The sequence below is a fragment of the Halichoerus grypus genome, chromosome 10 (assembly GCF_964656455.1).
Source record: "Halichoerus grypus chromosome 10, mHalGry1.hap1.1, whole genome shotgun sequence".
NCBI lineage: Eukaryota > Metazoa > Chordata > Mammalia > Carnivora > Phocidae > Halichoerus > Halichoerus grypus.
Window position 1 is genome coordinate 103,568,707 of NC_135721.1, and position 21,841 is coordinate 103,590,547.

Sequence of the window (21,841 nt, forward strand, 5' to 3'; positions counted from 1 at the left end):
TAAAAGTCATTAATATCTATTCATTAATTCTTTTTTTTAAGATTAGTTATTTAGTCATTTATTTGACAGAGGGAGGAGGGAGAGAGAGAGTACAAGCAGGGGGAGCAACAGAGGGAGAAGGAGAAGCAGGCTCCCCAGTGAGCAGGGAGCCTGATGCAGGGCTGATCCCAGGACTCTGGAATCATGACCTGAGCTGAAGGCAGAAGCTTAACTGACTGAGCCGCCCAGGTGCGCCCTTATTCATTAATTGTTAAAATTTCTTAAAAAAAAAAAAAAGATTTTATTTATTTATTTATGAGAGAGACAGAGATAGAGAGACAGAGAGCGCGTTCCTACGTGCAAGAGTAGGGGGTGGGGCAGAGGGAAAGGGAGAGGGAGAAGCAGATTCCCCACTGAGTGCAGAGCCCAACACAGGGCTCAATCCCAGGACGCCAAGATCATGACCTGAGCTAAAGTCAGATTCTTAACCAACTGAGCCACCCAGGCAACCCCAATTCTTAAATGAAATAAGTGGTAAGTAGTCTGCTTCTCACTTTCAGGAAGAGGGAACTGAGCCACAGAATTCATTATCTGCCCTCTGCCCAAAACCTAACATTGCAATACAACTCAGTAGATCAGAATTCAAATTCAAAATAATCAGTTCTATCCAATAATTCCTCTGATTTGTCCTTCCATTTCTTCTCTGAAAAATAAGAATGCCAAAATGATCAATTTTGAACATTTGGGGGCCAGGTATTGTATAAACAGAAAGCAACTTCTGTATACCTTTTCTTTGCTTAGGTCATAACTGAGATTTTTATTGTTTTAATATTTAAATAAAGTAAAGATTTAGGCAGTAACTATCTCTACCATACAGAGTAGCTAGCCTTCATTTTAACAGACAGATACAAGGATAACTGGCTTATTTTACTAAGAGAATTGAACAAAGTGGAAAGCCCCATTAAGAGAGTAATATATTTGAGTGACACTTGAAGTTTAAAAAGTGCAGATCATTGTTAAGATTCCAAGAGCAAATCTCCGTACAGTTTATTTTCAAAGTCCCTGTTTCATATCTTATATATTAAAATCATCCAAGGAAGTTCAGTTAGATTTTCTTTCCAATGTTCAGATCAGCTTGGAGAATTGTCATTAGCATCTGACTTTATTGTTGTTGGCTGGACGTGTTTGACATCATTTCCCCAATGGACTTCTTGACTTGGGGAAATGAGGAGGGAAGCTGGCCTTGTCACACACCTAAGAAAGGCTCTGACAGCTCTGGGCTGGGAAAGCATTTTCTCGTGTACACACTTGTTCTGTATCCCAGGGACTTGGTGTGCACAGACAAAGATGAAGTGATTCATAGTTTAACTGCCTGTCAAATCACTCTGGAAGCTCAATGAAAGTGCTGAGACGCAGCAGGAGAGTGAAGCACAATGTGGCTCAGCTCACAGTTCTCAAAATCAGTGAAAATTAAAAAACAAACAAAACAAAAATCACAAATGTTTAGAAATATTCTTAATTACTACTTCAATTTCACAAAGGCAATGAAGTAAGTTGGAATCTTGGTTCCTTAATTTTCATTCCTCTCTAGAGCAAGTTAATAGTGCAAAATGCCTGACAACTCAAGAAATCAGTTTCTTACCAGTCCTCTGTGAAGCCCCGAAACAGTGAAGGCGTATCCCTCTCTTGAGGAAATAGGCTGTGATTTGAAAGCCATAACCTATAAAATGAAAGAAGACATCATTGGACTACAAGCTTGTTTGCCAGTGAATCCCACAAGCCTCCCGAGTGCCTACTACATAGTAGGTGCTCAATAATTATTTAGCAAATGAAAGAATAGAAGGAATCAATAGAGGGATTCACTTGAGAGGAAAGAGTAAACATTACAATCTGAGCTCTTCTAGCCTGGCCAGAGCACCTGGCTGGGATGGTCTCCCATCCCTGAAGTAGCTCAGTTACTTTATCTGTTCAATGAATTCAACCAAGAATTCTCTACCCAGTAAGGTTATCATTCCAAATTGAAGGGCAGATTAAGAGCTTTCCAGATAAGCAAAAGGTAAAGGATTCATCACCACTAAACTGGTCCTACAAGAAATGCTAATGGGCCTTCTTTAAGCCAAATAGAAATGGCACTATTAATTATAACCAAATATATACATTTGATTATAAAATATTAAAAACATATTTGATTATAATTAATTTATATTATATATTCATAATATATATTATATATATTCACATATACATATATATGAATGAAAGTAAAAAATCTTACTGGAAAAGGAAAATATATAACAAAGATAGTGGACAAGTGCTTGTAAAGCAAGCATGAAAGTTAAAAGAAAAAGGTTGTAAAATTCCTTCAAATTACAATAATTAGTTAAGGGCGGCATAAAATAAAAAGATGTAAGATGTGTCATCAAAAAATATACAACATGGGGGAGGAGTAATACGGTAAAGCTTTGGAATGTATTTAAAATTAAGTTGCTATCAATCTAAAACAAACTGCTACTTACATATGATATTCAATGTGAACCTCATGGTAACCACAAGGAAAAAAAAATATTCTTTTGTGTAAATACACAAAAGAAACTAAACTAACCAAGAAAAAGAGAGAGAGAGAAAGAATTCAAATAAAATCAGAAAGAGGAGAAGTTACAACCAATACCACAGAAATACAAAGGATTGTAGAGAGACTACTATGAAAAATGATACGCCAAAAAACTGGACAACCTAGAAGAAATGAATAAATTCCTAGAAACCTACAATCTTCCAAGACTGAATAATAAAGAAATACAAAATCTAAACAGACCAGTAAGGAGATTGATACAGTAATCAAAAACCTCCCAACAACAAAAGTCCAGGACCAGATGGCTTCACTGGAGAATTCTACTGAACATTCAAAGACTTAACACCTATCCTTTTCAAACTCTTCCAAAATTTGAAGAGGACAGAAAGCTTCCAATCACATTTTACAAGGCCAGCATTACCCTGATACCAAAACCAGACAAGGGCACCGCAAAAAAAGAAAATTAAAAGCCAATATCCTTGATGAACATAGATCCAAAAATCCACAACAAATATTCGCAAAACATATCCAACAATACATTAAAAGAATCATATTCCACGATCAAGTGAGATTTATTCCAGTGATGCCAGGATTGTCCAGTATCTGCAAATCAATCTATACTGTACATCACATTAACAAAATGAAAGATAAAAATCACATGATCATCTCAATAGATGCAGGAAAAAAATCTGACAAAATTCAACATCCACTTATGATAAAAATTCCCAACAAAGTGGATATGGGGGAAATATACTTCAATGTAATAAAGGCCTTATTTGACAACCCTATAGCTAACATCATACTCAATGGTGAAAAGCTGAAAGCTCTAAGATCAGGAACAAGACAAGGATGCCCACTCTCACCACTTTTATTCAGAAGCAATATTAGAAGTCCTACCACAAATATTAGGCAAGAAAAAGAAATAAAAGGCATTCATATCAGAAAAGAGGTAAAACTGTCGCTACTTGCAGATGACATAATACTATGTATAGAAAACTGTAAAGAATCCACCAAAAAACAAACAAAACACTGTTAGAATAAATGAATTCAGTCAAGTTGCAGGGTACAAAACCAATACACAGAAACCTGTAGTATTTCTATACACTAATAACAAAACATTAGAAAGAGAAGTTTAGAAAACAATCCCATTTACAGTTGCACTAACAAAAGAATAAAATACCTCCTAATAAATTTAAGCAAGGAGATGAATGACCTGGAGACTGGAAACTTTAAGACACTGAAGAAAAATAAATGGAAACATATTGTATACTCAGACTGGGAAGAATTAATATTCTTAAAATGTCTATACTACCCAACACAATCCACAGATTCAATGCAATACCTATCAAATTTCCAGTGGCATATTTCACAGAACTAGAACAAATAATTCTAAAATTTGTATGGAACCACAAAAGATCTTGAAAAGCCCAAGCAATCTTGAGAAAGAAGAACAAAGCTGGAGATATCACACTTCCTGACTTTAAACTTACTGCAAAGCTGTAGTAAATAAATTTTGGTACGGATACAAAGACAGACACACAGATCAATGAAACAGACAGAAAGCCCAGAAATAAACCCACACATATATGGATAGTTAATATATGACAAATGAGCCCAGAACATACAATAGGGAAACGGCAGTCTCTTCAAGAATGATGTTGGGGGGCGCCTGGGTGGCTCAGTTGGTTAAGCGACTGCCTTCAGCTCAGGTCATGATCCTGGAGTCCCAGGATCGAGTCCCGCCCGCATTGGGCTCGCTGCTCAGCGGGGAGTCTGCTTCTCCCTCTGACCCTCCCCCCTCTCATGTGCTCTTTCTCTCTCATTCTCTCTCTCTCAAATAAATAAATAAAATCTTAAAAAAAAAAAAAAAAGAATGATGTTGGGAAAACTGGACAGCCATATGTGAAAGAATAAAACTAGACCAAATTTGTGTATAATAATACACAAAAATTAACTCAAAATGCATTAAAAACTTGAATATAAGATCTGAAACCATAAAATTCTTAGAAGAAAATGTAAGTGTTAAACTCCTTGACATCAGTCTTAGCAACATCTTTGTGGATGTGATTCTAAAGACAAGGGAAACAAAAGTGAGAGTCCACAAATTGGACCCCATCAAACTTAAAAGCTTCTACCCAGCATAGGAACCATCAAAAAAAATGAACAGGCAACGCACTGAGTAGGAGAAGTTTTTTTTTTGTTTTTTCTTTTTTTTGCAAACTATATATCCATTAAGGGGTTAATATCTAAAATACATACAAAATTCATTTAACTCAATGACAACAACAAAACAAACAACCTGATTAAAAAATGGGCAGAAGAGAGGCACCTGGGTGGCTCAGTCAGTTAAGCATCCAACTCTTGATTTCAGCTCAGGTCATGATCTCAGGATTGTGAGATCGAGTCCTGTGTTGGGCTCTGCACTGAGCATGGAACCTGCTTATAATTTGACATCTGTATACATTACGCCTTCTGCCCCTCCTACCCTTCCCCCCTCCCCTCTACAAAAAGGGGGAGGGGCAGAAGACTTGAATAAACATTTCTCCAAAGAAGACATACAGATGGCCAAAAGGCACATGAAAAGATGCTCAACACCACTAACAGGCAAATGCAAATCAAAACCACAATGAGAAACACCTAACATCTGTCAGAATGATTATTTAAAAACAGATAAGAAATTACAAGTGTTGGTGAGGATGTGAAGAAGGGAACCTTTGTGCACTGTGAGAATGTAAATCCGTGTACCCACTAAAAAAAAACACAGTGGGACGCTTGGGTGGCTCAGTTGGTTAAGCATAGGCCTTCGGCTGAGGTCATGATCCCAGGGTCCTGGGATGGAATCCCGCATTGGGGTCCTTGCTCAGTGGAGAGCCTGCACCTTCCTCTGCCCGCCGCTTCCCCTGCTTGTGCTCTCTGACAAAAAAATAAATAAAATCTTAAAAAAAAAAAAAGGAAAGAAAAAAAAACCATAGTGGCCTCAAAAAATTAAGAACAGAACTACCATATGACCCTGATATTCTACTCTGCGGTATTTATCCAAAGAATATGAAAACACTAATTCGAAAAGATATATGCACACCTATGTTTATTGCAGCATTACTTATAATAGCCAAGATATGGAAACAACCTAGGTGTCCATCGATAGATGGATAAAGAGAATGTGGTACATTTATACAATGGACTACTCAAACATAAAAAAAAAAGAATGAAATCTTGCCATTTTTGACAATACAGGTGGACCCTTAAGGTATCAGACTAAATGAAATAAGTAAGGCAGAGAAAGACAAATACTATATGATTTCATTCATATGTGGAAAACCAAATAAACGAACAAACAAAATACAACAAAAACAACAGACTAGTGGTTACAGGGGGCGGGGGGGGGGCGGCAGTGAAAGGGTGAAGAGGGTTATCCGAATGTTATCTGGATGATAAATAGACCTATGGTGATCACTTCGTAATGTATACAGATGTCAAATTATAAAGATGTACATCAGAAACTTACATTTAAAGAGAAGGGGGCATAGTCAGTGAAATACTACGTTGCCCCTAAAAATGAATAAACTACAACTCCAGGCCCTATCAGAAAAAAGTCTCACAAACAAAATTTTAAGTAAAGAAGCCTGGTACAAAGGAGTACATTCCATCTGAAAATGGAGACATTACCATTCATCTCATAGGGTAGCAACAGAATTTCATAAAAAGTACCAGCATGGTTCCTTCTTCTCTCCCTCTCTCCCTTCCTCCCTCCCTCCTCTCTTCCTTCCCTTCAAGCTCACCTCCAGGTGTAAACTACTCTGTTGATGACCTTCCTGGAAAGATTAAGGGCGATTACCCTTCTTTGGGGGAAGAGGGGTAAGCATCTCTCTAAGGTTCTAAGACAACCTCAGAGATAGTATTATATCCATGAAATTGGAAGGGTCAGGAGTTATAAGAGGTGGTCTCCAGGACTATCAGACTCTTCAAAATCCATGATTATCATTGTTCTGAAATAACTTTTATATATATATGTGTGTGTATATATATGTATGTGTATATATATATATATATACACATACCACAAAGAAGTAAAGAAGTTCCCATGGGATGCGTGGGTGGCTCAGTCGTTAAGCGTCTGCCTTTGGCTCAGGTCATGATCCCGGAGTCCCAGGATCGAGTCCCACATCAGGCTCCCTGCTTGGCAGGGAGTCTGCTTCTCCCTCTGACCCTCTCCCCTATCATGCTCTCTCTCATTCTCTCTCTCTCAAATAAATAAATTCTTAAAAAAAAAAAAAAAAGTTCCCATTTTTACATTCAGTACCTTCTGACACTCCTGTAGAAAGATCCAGAACATCAGTGACTGCAGATTTGACGTCTGTCTACACAAGCTACAGCTTTGACAGCACAACTGCTTTAGTCATGAGGATTGCAAAATAAAAGTGACATCTATGATAGCATAATCTCCAGATTTACAGAGATGAAATGTATTTTTTCTAACACATCTGAAACGGATTGCGTTTTGATCATGTGCCTTTCTTCTGCATAAAATGTCAAACAAAATATGCACACTACTGGCATTTTTCTGAGTGCTTTAAAACAAATCCTTTATTCCTTAGGTCACTGAGAGTGGAAGAGACTTCCGCATCTGTTTATTTGTCTTACTTCTTTGGGGGGAGGATGGAGGTTGTAAGAAAGGAGTCCTTAACAATTTGGAATTCACAAATACACACAGAAAAATTTTACAGTGATTTTCAAAGTAATGATTTATAAAGTCAGTCTTCCAAAGGTGTGAAAAACAATAACTAAATGCAGTATCTAAAAATGTTTGCTGGTGAATCATACTTAATACTTACAGCTCTAGGTGACTAAGATTGAGATTTTCAAAAATCTCCCTGTACAAAATCTCCAGCAATAGAATGTTTTTATTAGGAAGGGGCTAAAACTGAAGTTGACTATGAAAGCTACAGCTCTGAATTCAGGAAGCACGGTATCTGGACATACCTTGAATGATAACAAAATCTTACTTGGGAGGCTAAACAACAGTCTCAATATGATACCTTCCTCTACAGAAAAAGAAAGCAGACTAAAGAAAATTGTAACTAAGTGATTACTGAAATTATCAGGAGAACTGAGTTCATTGAACCCTTTTCCCCATCCTTCCCACCCCCAGGATAGGATTATGCTAAAGAGAATCATTCCTAAACTGGCCACTTGTCATGATTTCAATGGAAAACCACCCCCCACCCCTGCCATGGCATCTACAAGAGAAATGGCAAGTTTAACATGTAAAAAAGATTTGCACCTGCTTAATCCAAATTCCACTGGCCATAGGAAACTTTATTGTTTAAAGAGAATTTGAAGAGAGATTAAACACAAAAGATACTGTGTCAGTTCTTATGACAAACTAGTTTTGATATATAAACAGAGAAAATCACTGCCACTAAAATATACTTACTTGAAATGCTACAGAGATACATTTCATTTATCCATAGATAACAGGCAGTGATAAAGACTACATGCTTATCTTTGCTCTTTAATGTAATTAACTTTCCTCACAGAGTTCAGCCGGCCACTGAGATTTTGTACTTATCCAGAGCTAAAGCAAAGTTCCACTATTCTCTAAATAACAACCTGGCAAAGAATCCAGGAGGCCCTTTTCTTTTCCCTTCCCCACGTCGAAGCTCCAAGCTTGCTAACCCTGGTGTTAGCACAGAACTGGAATCAGGAGGAGACTGGGGTTGGGGGACAAAATGGAAATCATAAAGTGAGCATCTCTTCACTTGAAAACTACCTGACAATGGCATTCCAAGACTCCGCAGCACTTGTAAATCACATTTAAGTCCGCCTGCTTTCTTGCCAGTTATTGTGGTCCTCCTAAATCTAAGAAGACTGTCGTTAGACACAGGAAGAGATTGGGGTTAGGAGGAGGACAGTTTCGTTGTGGAATCAGCTTTCTACCAGGAGTCTTCAGGTATGTGTATTTCTAGAAATAATTTATATTTCTGCACTGCTTAATGTCACTCGAGGAGCAGTACCAGCAAGAGTCCATTCCCACCCCCCCCGCCCCCCGCCCCCGGGCCTCCAAGCAGCCGCTGGCGTCCTGTAGTATGTGAAGAGCTACTGCTCTACTACCTTTGCACAGACCTCCCAACCTCCAGTGAGGCCCCAAATGATGATTTGTTACCACATTAACATTCTTCTGGCTCACCTGCTCATTCACCAAAGAGCATTAAGTCTCTAGGGAAAAAAGGGGGCTGGGGGGAAGGGACTCAGGGATATTTATGAGAGAAAGAAAGGGTGGCTCATGTTTTAAGAACGAACCTGAGTTCTGCTATTTTATTCCATATTTTGTCTAAATAAACTGCTCCAAAATGGCTTTATTAGAAATTCAGAGACTTCATGAATAGAAAGGGAAAAACAACAACAAAAAATCAAATATGGGTTGAATGAATTCCATCCTGGCTTAGCAGGGCAGTAGATTAGTTGTAAGTAGTACCATGCTCCAGTGAGTAACGCTTTCTAAGGGAGTGCTCGTGTATTGGGGTTGTTATATTTTGTAGTCCCAAGACGCTGAGAACAAATATCCAACATGGAGCTTTTACTGTCAAACTAATCAGCTTCACTTGTTTTCCAGGGGACTCATAGCCAAGGTGATGTGAACTTCCCCCAGGCTGCCAAGAGAAGCCTGTGGTACAGTGCATCACAAGGCAGAGCCCTCTCCCACAGCTCTTCTGAGAGCACGTGGATCCTGGGAAAATGCCTCTGAGTGGCCTGCTGAGCCATCAGGACTGCATGACAGGTAAGCGCTGCTTCAGAGCTGGCTCCACCCAACGCTGCATGGCTCTCCTCCAGCCAAGCCTTCTCCCAAACCACAAGGCAGCCTCAAAGTAGGAAGACCTACTTTGTCCCACAGTATCTCTCTCCCTAAGATGACTTCTTCATTATTATCATCATCATCACTCACAAACATGAAAAATGTCAAACATCCAGAAAAGTAGAAAAATAGTGCCATGAACACCCAAAACCCCACCATCTAGACTCAGTAATGGTTAATATTTTGTCATATTTCATATACCTATTTGGTAAACCATTTCTTTTTTTTTTTTTAAGATTTTATTCATTTGACAGAGAGAGAGAGAGAGAGTGCACAAGCTGCAGGGAGGAGCAGAGGGAGAGGGAGAAGCAGATTCCCCGCTTGAGCTGGGAGCCTGATGTGGGACTAGATCCCAGGACCCTGGGATCATGACCTGAGCCCAAGGCAGACGCTTAACCAACTGAGCCACCCAGGCGCCCCTTGGTAAATCATTTCAGAATAAATTAGACATCATGACCCTTCACTCCTAAATATGTGAGCACAGACTCACATATAACAAGACATTCTCCTATATCACCAAGATACTGTGATCACAACTGAGCATGACATTATTGCTCCATCAAATAACCAGCCCACATTCAAATTTCTCAAACTACCCCCAAAATGTGTATCAATGATTTTCCTCTTGAATTAGAAGCCAGACAAAGTTCATGCATTGCATTTGGTTATGTCTCTTACATTTCCTGTAATCTAAAATAATCTCTCCCTTTCTTTTATTCATAATTCTGACCTTTTAAGGAGATCAGGCTAGTTGTCTTGTAGAGTGATTCCCCATTCAGGATTTGAACTTTAAAAATAAAAAAAACCTCAGTTGCCTAAATTAAAATTTTCAACCTGTATGCTCTCTTATAATGCCAGCCCTTTATTAATTTTGATAGCTTCTTTAAGTGTTGCAGAAAACAGCATGTTCAAACTAATGTTATAATTATGTAATTCAAAGTCTGGAACACAGATGACTTGAAGATTTAGTCCTAAAGATTAATTTCAAAGAAATTGGATCTTAAATTTATAAACACTTAAATTTTAGCAAAGGTAAGCAGGTAGGATAGTCGTCTCATATTTGTTTTAAGAAAGGGCACTTGGTGGCAATCAGATGACTATATGCTGACCTGGAAGCAGCTCCACATTGAGGACCAGTTCAGACTTGTGACTGTTTCCAGTCTGAGGTTATGAGTCAACTCTCATTCTCCATTTGAAGACTTGGTGAGATTTAATAAGAGGGTAGGAAGGAAGGGGCTGATAGCTACCAAGTACTGACAATGTCTTCTTCTATGCCAGACTAGACCAGGAACATATAAAGCATTTTAAAAATGAAGAATATGTGTATTTTAAAGCTATTTTGTTCAGGAAAAATGAAGTTATAACTCATTACTTCTGAAACCGTCCATTCAGAAAGTTACACCTGTCCTTATTAGACGGCCAAGGGTAGACAAAGCACAGTGTGATACCTTCATTTTGAACATACCGTGAGGTTCGGTATAAGATGGAGATTTTGGAGAAGCCCTGATGGGGCCCTTTGAAATATGTTATAGGTCGAAGTGTGATCTTCACCATTGCTGGTGATGGGTGAGGTTGAGGATGGGGGTTGTTCTGTGGGAACCAAAAAACAAGAGTCCTACCATAAGTTTAAGAACACACACACACACAGGATCCTAGTTTAAGACCACAATTGGGAAACAATTTGGGTGGGTAAGTGGAATATTTGGTCCTGGGCTAAAAATTTCACTTATTACCCAAGACATTTAGAGACTCCAAAAAGTATCCCTTGAGATAACATTTCACGTCCTTAAATAAGGACAGTACTGGACTCTGAGTCACAATAAAGCTATGTCTATTTGATGCCAAAACAAATGGGGCAAACTAGTTAGTTCCAGGAAAAAAACAAAAAACCTACAAATAAAATTATTACTTGAGGCCAAATTTACTTAAAAAAAAATTTTTTTTTTTCTACCTGTCACTTCATTGACTTTGTATGCAATACCACTGGCCCCATGTGCTATTAATTTTACTATCTATGGGATCCATCTGAGAATGTTACCACTGAATGAGAAAGCTTCTCAGGCAGACAAAAATTAGAAGAAAACAAATTGAGAAATTATCGCTTCTAATTTCTTTCCTATACTGCTTTCCCACTTTTTGGTTTATGAAAGTACGCCCTTAACATTAGGTATGAAAACCATGTCTACATCATGTGTAAGCACCGATGAAATGATACTCAAAACAATGGTTCCCACAATCGTAACTCTGCCAGACCACGCATAATAATGGGGATGACAGAACTGGGTACTTATAAAACTCAAAGTTCCCTACAAAACCCTTCCCTCACCTTTAAATAACTATGCATAAAGGAAACAGATTTTTTAAGAAAGCTTCTCAGTGAGGTAGCCGGTTGTCTGAACTGCTGGCCGTTCAAGCTCGCCCCTCGGCAACAACTTTCACACTTCCTGTGCGTAGGATGAGCTCCAGATGAAGCATATCCTCTGTGGCCTCCCGGTCTCGCAGGGGGGTCCATTCCAACACTGCGATTCTACAACCATGTGCAATGAGAAAAAGAGTTTAGGAACCACTGGACTATTCTAACAGGATCGCAGCAGGATCACAGGACAAGAAACATCCTTGAAGGATCATTCAGTTCACTTCCTGCCTGTTAGCCAGGACCATATGTAAATCATATTTTAAAAACAACACCGAAATTCCAAACGAGAAGATGCAACACCTAGCCACGTGCAACTTGATTCTTCCTTTACCATTTGAATTGAGGTTGCAAACTTAGCTGCTTTAAGGGGAGGGAGAGTAACATGAAAAGGGCTGAGTGTGGGCTGTGGAAAACTGAGGAAAGCGCATGCTTGGTTTACAGAAGACAGGAGTTACCCTCAGCTGCCACTGAGAATTAGGGCACTGGGGTACCAGATTTTAGGCCTTTCCAGAAAAGCTGAATATCCAAATTTTTATGTGTAATCTCCCAAATTTTAAATTAGCAATGAAGATATACTGTGCAGTCCAAATACAGTGTTTCTGAGGGCGGCTTCAGCTTTGCACTGCCAGTCTGCAATCTGCAATCTAAATTCTTCACTCTGAATTCTTCACTCTGTAGCTGAAGTTCATTTTCTTGTGTTCTGTTTTCGGCAGAGCTGAAAGAACGCTGGCCGCTACCAAATGCTTGGAGATAGGTAGTCAGTTTCAATCTAGTCATGTACTCTAAGCTAAATAAACCCAGGTCCTTAACCTCACTACACAGGACATGTTTATCTACCTTTAAATCATTCTGACACTTCTAAGTCCTGACATTAAAGATACACAGCTAACAGTTTGACTCAACGTGGGGGAAAGTGAAAAGACTGTACAATTTTAGAAATCATTAATCGTGTCAATGTGTGAGATCTGTATTTTAAAAATCACAAAACTTACATTTATTAAAAAAGGACTTGAAAAGCCTGAGTAACATACCATGTTCCTGGGTTGGAAGGGCTAACTGTTATAAAAATGCCAATTGTGACCATATTTATTTATTTAACAAACATGTACTGAGTGCCTATTACGTACCAGAAAATTCCAATCAAAATCACAATGAAAACATTATTTGTGTGTGTGTGTGTGTGTGTGTGTGTGTGTGTTAGGAGGCAGTTTAGAAGTTGCCAAAACCAATTCTAAAATTAATCTAGAAGAATAAGCAAATAAGAATAGCTAAGGAAAAAAAAAACCCTCCAAATGAAAAAATTTTTTTTCTAATTAAAAGTGATGTATACTCAATGTGTTAAAAAAAAAAAAAACAACTAGACAAAAACAAAAAGGTATAAGGAGAAAGTTAAATTGCCAATAATCTGACCACTCAAAAACAGTTACTTCTGTTACCTTGACTTTTGATGTCCTCCAGATCTTTCAAGATATAGAAATACATACACATATATATTTTTTTTTTACAAAAATGGAATCATATGACAAATGCTGCTTTATAACCTGATTTTTCTTTCTTTGAAAAAAACCTCAATGTTATGTAAATTGACTTTCGGTGTGGTATCACTCAGGAATCCACTTTTACTCTTTCACAATTTAATATTCGATAGAAGAGGGTTCCTACTGATCTGCAGTGCCAGCTCTGCCATATACAGGCCTCTCTTTCAGAGTTATTTTATTCCATTGACTTATCATCAATATGTACTGTATCAACTACCTGAGCTTTATTTACAGTAAACCTTAATATCCAGTAGGGCAAGTTCTTTCCCTGACCCTCAACACTGTTTCTAGTCTTCTTCTGGAGTACTTGGGAGTTATTCCTGCTCCTTTATGGTTTCATATGGCTTTTAGTAGTAGCTTGCCAAGTTGCATGAAAAAATTCTGCTGGGAGTTTGATTAGAAAGGCCCTGAATTTATCGATCCATTTGGAGACAAATGGGACTTCCTATACAGCTGACATGGCAGACCCCCCAACTATTTTTAAGGGCTTTTAAAAATCTCTTTCAATAAGGTTTAAAATTTTTCTATGTAATGTTCTTCCATACTTCATTAAGTTTATCATGAGGTACTTCCTATTTTTTATTGTTGCCATCATACGTATTACTTCCTAAAAATTTAATTTTCAAATCATCTGCTATTGCAATTGACTTTTGTATGTTGATCTGCAGTTGAAAAACCTATTAAACCCTCTTATTAATTCTAATAATCAGTTGCCATATTTCCCTTAGACTTTTCATTACACTTTTACTCTTTCTTTATTTCCTATTTTTTCACCTGTATTTTTCTTCTGTGACTTACTGTTTGGGCCGGAATCTGAATATTGCTGCTAGTAGGAATCGTTGTGGGGCTCCTGATTATAAAAGGAACATTTTTAATGTTTCAACACTGAGAATAGTATTTGTTTCCATTTCACCTAAGTTTTCATATTTACTAGTTTTTGTAATAGGCATTACATCACAGATTTGTGGCTCTGTCCTTGATGACACACAGTGAACTGCTTTCTCCTACAATGTTTATGTAGGCTTTCTCCTACGATATTATGGTCTATATTTTCTATTCAGCATTTGTCTGTAACAAACATTCCCCTCAAAGAAAAACAAACAAACAAACATTCCCCTCAGTATTGTCAGTCATTTGGGATTTGTATCTCATTCTACAACGTACTAGGTCTTTTTCCAATTTTTGATGCATTCACTTAAGTCACATGTAAAAACAATAAATACTCTCAAAGTTTATCATCAATCCTACCATCTTCAATTATTAAATAAACCACTGTGAAGTTTAAATAACCACCAACTTAGTCTAGAATCTTTCCAATACCCAGTCATGAGCCCACTACCCATATGTAAATCACTTGGGGAACCTGAGTTCCAAGGCTGGGGTCTTTCTCACCTGTATTGATTCCTGAATCCCCAGCACCCAAGAATCTGATGTAGATCTGGTGTGGGTTCCAGAAACCTGTACTCTGTTTAAAGAGCTCCAGGGGATTCTGATGCACAGCTCAGATTTGGAAGTGACTGCTCGAAATCTTATTTTGTTGATTTTCTGATATGTTATAATGAACTTAGTAGCAAGAGTCTTGCTAGAGTAATGGTGGTACTTTACAGAGTTCTTGGAAGACAAAAACAAATGCAAGTTCTGGAAGTGAATGTAAGGGAGAAATTATCCTAGCTCCTTAAACACAAACAAATAGGCCTCCCGTAGGAGTACTATAACAACAGTGAAGAGGCATGGGGAGAAAGCTAATTTCTAAGGCACTCAAGGCCCAAACTACTGAGGCAATTTATGAGAAGCCAATGCATATTAGCTCAATTATTATCGCATCTCTGGAGGATTTCAAAGAACAAGTCTCATGCCTCCTTTGTTTTGTTTTCTAACTGCCAGATGATCTACCTTTTCACAGAAAAAAAAAAAATCACATACTTCTCATTTTTTATCTTCCCCAAGTTCTTAGAGTTCACCTAACATGTACTTCATTTTGATATGTAAAAATTAAAGTGATAGATATGCAATGACTTATGATCGTAATTAAGAAGCTAAATCAGAACTCACGTAGACTCAGATTAAAAAGGAACTAACGATGTATGCAATGACTCAGGTTTTATTATTTCCGAAACACTACCTTGATATTCTTATCTTAACTGCCTAAATGAGGCCAAGTTTAGAAGAATATGTAAAGAGGACTTTTTAATTTTGTTTTGCTTACACAGTATTTACTGATAATATAAATATCAAATGAAAAAATCAGAAACACTTGTTAATAAAAAAATCATAAAACAGAACCTCCACCTTCATCATATACACGTTCTTAACACGAAATTGAGAGATATAACAAGATGTGTGCTTCCCAATGAGAGGCAACAGGAAATACACCCCATCTACCACAAAGTATTGTTGCATAAGAAACAACAACAACAGGGATCTGACCTCATCAAGTCTGTGGATCTAACTACCAGTTTACAGGAAATACAGGGGCTGGAAGAATATGTTAATATTACCATGCAGATGCAGCCAGCCAAACCCAAAATGTGGGAAATTCCAGAGGACACTTGACCTAGTTTCTTCAATAAGTAAACAGCAAGAAAAAAACTTGGGAAGGGTGTTCCCATAAGTTCACAGAAATATTCACCTAAGGTAAAGAGAATCAATCAAATGCAATGAATGTGTGGAACAACCCTACTATAAAAGAATTGAAGAGAAAAAGAAATCTGAAGACAGACTATATATCTGATGACATCAAGAATTTTTTTTTTCCTTAATGGCACTCTGATCATTAAAAAAGAAAAAAAAAATTCTTATTTTTTAGAGCTGTATATATTGAATTGTTTACGTGTACAATATATGATATCCAGGATTTACTTTAAAACTGTTTGGAAGTGGGGACAAGAAAAAGCAAGTGGGAGGATAAATGAAATAACATTTGCCCATATGTTTAAAATGTAATGCTGCATGCTGGATAAGAGGAGGTTCAGTATAATTCTATTGTTGTATGCATTTAAAATTTCTAAGAAGTTTAAAAATGAAAGTGACAATTCTTCTGAAGACTTAAATTTAAAAATACCACCGTAGTTTGATGAAAATATTCGAGAACTTTAAAGATGATGCATTTTTTCTTTTATTTATTTATTTTTTTAAAGATTTTATTTATTTGAGAGAGAGAGCACACACGCAAGCGGGGGAGGAGCAGGCAGAGGGAGAAGTAGGCTCCCCAGTGAGCAAGGACGCAAGGCGGGACTCAATCCCAGGAAGACTCAATCCCAGGTTCCTGGGATCATGACCTGAGCCGAAGCAGACGCCTAACCTACTGAGCCACCCAGGCATCCCACATTTTTTCTTTTAAATATTTGTGTTAATATCATCCTTCTTCCAAAGTTTCAGAACATATAGTCACAATTAAAGCTTGCTTTTCTAATTTGCTCACTTTGAAAATAACATTATATAAAAAATGCAAAAGCATTCTTTAGTATGTTAGGAATTATAACCATAATCTTTAGAATAATTTTATAAGTAACAATTAAAAAGCAACCCAAACAAAAATTAACTAATAGGTGACTGTAAAGCTCTGATGTTCCAGGGGCGCCTGGGTGGCTCAGTCGTTAAGTGTCTGCCTTCGGCTCAGGTCATGATCCCAGAGTCCTGGGATCGAGCCCCGCATCAGGCTCCCTGCTTGGCAGGAAGCCTGCTTCTCCCTCTCCCACTCCCCCTGCTTGTGTTCCCTCTTTCACTGTGTCTCTCTCTATCAAATAAATAAAATCTTTAAAAAAAAAAAAAAAAAGCTCTGCTGTTCCTTAAACCTTAAGTAAGCACACTATCGCCCTCACAACAGGAATAGTAACTTCGTTCCTGAGCTACTAGTGGTCCAAGTTGAAAATATAACTGATTACAGATATAGGTATAGATACAGATACATACATTCTGCAGACTCAAGCCACATTACCAGCCTCTTAAGTATGGAGTAAAAAATGCACCATACTTTAAAAAAATTGAGGCTTGCAGTAAAAAGAGCACATGCCTAAGCGGAATCTGGGGAATCTGGCAGAGATAAAGGAGATCCTCCTGCTAAAAACATATAGAATTTGGGTAGAAGAAAAACATGCTTAAGCACATAGTGGAGCTCAAAAGAAATGGAAATACCAAGGCAATACCAGAAACAGAGAGGGAAAGAGCAGGAAACTAATGCGCTGACGCTCTAATGGCCTTGGGAGAAGCATCTGGTCAGAGATACACAGGAGAGGACTGAAGCCACACCTTGCCTGCAGCCCAGCCCCACCACCCGAGGAGCAGACCAAGAAACCCCACTCTCTCCCGACCTGTGTATTTTTCCTTTTGTTGAATGCCCCTGAGGCTCCACAAAAGCCTCTCTTAATGTTTCAGGTATCCCAGACCCTCCCAGCTTCCTGGATCTCCATCCCACAGAACCACCCTTCTTCAGATTCTTCCTCTATTCCCAGCTTCCAAAAGCAAACATTTTCAGCGTGCTCCTCAGCTCTCGGTCACGTGACTGAAGCGGATATGGTCTCCAGCCACTTTTTCCTTCTTTTCATAGCAGCTTTCGCTCTTTCTTTCGTTTTTGTAGAAGGTTCCTACAGTAGGAGGCCTTTGCACTTGGTATTTGAAAATATTGGACCCTGCGGTGCTTTGGAGTCTCTGAAAGGAGTCCTGGAGATCCCAGGGAGGCCCAGGAGCAGGCTGTGAGTTTCAAAGTGATACCCACCTAAGCAAGGACATCAGTACCCTTGTGTCGTGCATTTCCTTCTGTCTTGTGCCCTGCACCGCCCCTCCCACTTCCTTCCCTGACCTTGTGCTCCTCACTGGCATACTATGTTTGCCTCCATCTTTTCGCAGAGGCCCAAATTCTCCACGGGCTCTCCCACCACTGAGGTTCTACAAGAAGCTTCTATCACTTCTTCTTAGGCTTTTCCTCAACACCAGCCCCGTCTACACCTCCCGTCATCACCGCTCCCCCAGTCTTGCCCTGTGGTCTACTCAAGTGATGCTCCATGGGCCTTTCTCTGTCTACCTTCACCTACACCCCTCCACTCTGCTGAGTCCCATCACTGAAACCCCTTCCCACACATTGGAGCAAGTCTTTCTTCCTTCTCAGCTCTCTTCTGAAAATACAGTTTTTCTAGAAAAAAAACTTCCCTGGGCTCAGAAAAAATAGAAAATTCCTTAGAAATGGAAGTAAGGCAACATTGTTAAACAAGTCTGAGCTGTACATCTCTATCTGGAAATTAAATGTTAGTCACATGACATAAACTAAATATCACTCTAATGGTAAGCTGCTACTGAGGGAGCAGGATGGCAGCAAACTGGAGTAGTTTCATACAATGAGACACTCTACAAAGTGGAGATTTTACTCTTTCCGACACTGAAAATGATCTCAGTAGAGGAGTTATAGGGACTAGTGTGAACAGAAAATGGTTACATTTTTTTCATCCTGTCAAAAGCCAGGTGTTCCTCTAAAAAAATAATCAAACCAGAGTCTTCCCAATCACGCTACTTGTGTACCTACCATACACAAGTACTATGCGAAGCCCCGGGTGGGCCAGGAAAACTGCTCAGCTCCTGAGGGACTCAACTGAGGTCAGAGGGAGAGACACAGCAGGTAAAGGATGCTGGTTACAATATAAGTGCTCCAACAAAGACATGCACTGGGAGCCGGGGAGACCAAGGAAGGGTATGCCTCATTAAATAAAGGAGAGTAATGAACTAAATGGGAAGGAAGGCGATCCCCAAGGAAGGGAAACATCTAAGCAGAGTCTGCAGGCACCAAGGACGGAGAATGGTGGACCCCACAGGCACGTCTGCATCCAACCACAGACAACTCTTCATTGGCTCCCGGGAACCCTGGGAAGTAGAGGAGGCTCAGAGTTCTCGATGCACAGGATAGGGAGAGACGCGGTACAGGGGAGAGACAGGGAGGGATAAGCAAAGGAGCTTGGACCTTGACATGTGGTCAGCTTTACAACCTAAAGTAAAGGATTTTAACAGGAGTTACTGCAACCCATTAGCATCCCCAGTTATACCTTGCAAATACTAATGGCTCACTATGTGATTCCATTAATATGAAGACCTTGACTATACTGAGGATCATTTTTCTCTTCACTGATTTGGTTAAAATGGAATAATTAGGGACGCCTGGGTGGCTCAGTCAGTTAAACATCTGCCTTCAGCTCAGGTCATGATCCCAGGGTCCTGAGATTGAGCCCTGCATCGGGCTCCCTGCTCAGTGGAGAGAGAGCCTGCTTCTCTCTTTTCCTCTGCCCCCTCCTCCTCTTTTCCTCTCCCCCCTCCTCGTGCTCTCTCTTTATCTCAAATAAATAAAATCTTTTTAATATAATAAAATAAAATAAAATTTAAAAAAATTAAAAAATGGAATAATTCAAGCTGATAAATTTGTGGAAGGATTTAATCTAAAAATCCTAGAAAAGAAATCTTTGGCACAATTAATAATTTATTAATTCATTAAAAATAAGGTGTTTAGGGCACATGGGTGGCTCAGTTGGTTGCGTGTCTGCCTTTGGCTCATGTCATAATCCCAGGGTCCTGGCTCTCTGTTCCGCGGGAAGCCTGCTTCTCCCTCTCCCTCTGCCTGCTGCTCCCCCTGCTTGTGCACTTGTGCTCGTTCTCTCTCTCTCTGTCAAATAAATAAATAAATCTTTAAAAAAAAATAAGGTATTTATAACAATTTATTTTTATTTTTTTAAAGATTTTATTTATTTGACAGAGAGAGACACAGTGAGAGCAGGAACACAAGCAGGGGGAGTGGGAGAGGGAGAAGCAGGCTTCCCGCTGAGCAGGGAGCCCGACACGGGGCTCGATCCCAGGACCCTGGGATCATGACCTGAGCCGAAGGCAGACGCTTAACGACTGAGCCACACAGGCGCTCCCTATTTATAACAATTTAAAATGATGCTTAAACTGACTAGGTTAAAAGAGACTCTTGATCCTGATTAGTAAATGTCAGCTTTAACCCTTTTGGGAAAAAAATAACATTTACTACAAAGCTAATTAAAATAGTTTGGTAGTGGCATAAGGACAGACATGTAGAAATAGAACCAAGAGTCCAGAAATAAATCCTCACATTTACTGACAACTGATTTTCAACAAGGGGGCCAAGACAATTAAATTGGGATAGAATAGTCTTTTCAACAAACGGTACTTGGGACAACTAGATAACCACGTGCAAAAGAATAATGCTGGAGCCTACCTCACATAATACATAAAATTAACTAACTCAAAATGGATCAAAGATATAAATGTAAGAGTTAAAACTACAAAAGTGTTAAAAGTCTTAGAAAAAAACACAGGCACAAATCTTCATGGCCTTGGATTAGGCAATGGTTTCTTAGATACAATAAAAAAAAAGCAGAAGCAACAAAACAAAACAAAAAACCTGAATAAATTAGACACTATCAAAATTAAAAACTTTTGTGTTTCAAAGATACCATCAAGAAAGTGAAAAGACAATCCACAGGAGAAAAATTTTGCACATCATCTATTTGATAAGGGACTTATATCTAAAATATGTAAAGAACCCCTGCAACTCAATAAAAAAAAAAAAAATCCTCAATTTAAAAATGGACAAAGGATCTGAATAGACAAATGGCAAGTAAGTACTTGAATAGAGGGTAAACATCACTAGCCATCAGGGAAATGGACATCAAAATCACAAAGCCACAAGGATGGCTATAAACAAGATGACAGATAATAACAAGTGTTGGCCAGAATGCGGAGAAAATGGAATCCTCGTCCACTTTCGGTGGGAATATAAAATGGTGCAGCTGCTTTGGAAAACAGTCTGGAAGTTCTTCAAGATATTAAACACAGAGATACAAAATTACTCAGAAATTCCATTCTTAGATATATACTCATGAGAAATAAAAACACTCCACTCAAAGACCTATACAAATATTCATAGTAGCATTATTCTCAAGAGCCAAATGGTGCAAACCCAAGTGTCAATCAACTGAGGAATGGATAAACAAAATGTGAGACATCTATACGATGGAATATTATTTGGCAACAGAAAGAAATGAAGTACTATCGATAAATGCTTACAGCATGGATGAACCTTGAAAACATTATGCTAAGTGAAAGCCAGTTACAAAGAACACCAACATATTATAAGATTCCATTTATATGAAATATCCAGAGTAGGCAAATCAGTAGAGACAGAATATAAATTGGTGGTTACCTAGGGATGGGGGTGGGAAGGGTGTTGGGAAAAATGGAAAGTAGCTGCTAATGGGCACAGAGTTTCTTTATAGAGTGATGAAAATGTTCTAAAACTGGTTCTGGTTGACAGTTCCACAACTTTGTGAATAATAAAAACCACTGAATTGTATACTTTAAATGAGTGAATTGTATGGTATGTAAATTATATCTCAATAAAGCTGTTATTAAATAAACAAAAAAAGAATGGGATGAAATGCTCTTCAACTAAATGGATGGGAACTGTCAGTGTTCCTCATTCTTTTTTT

At 38.6% G+C, this 21,841-nt stretch overlaps 1 protein-coding gene across 1 annotated transcript in view; it reads right to left on the reverse strand.

Annotated features, from left to right (window-relative positions):
- The window catches only part of SLX4IP (SLX4 interacting protein), a 182,142-nt gene that overhangs the window by 23,967 nt on the left and 136,334 nt on the right, over positions 1 to 21,841 (reverse strand). The window contains 1 exon segment of the mRNA XM_078056934.1: positions 1,622 to 1,699. Coding sequence (XP_077913060.1) covers positions 1,622 to 1,699 — 78 coding nt within the window.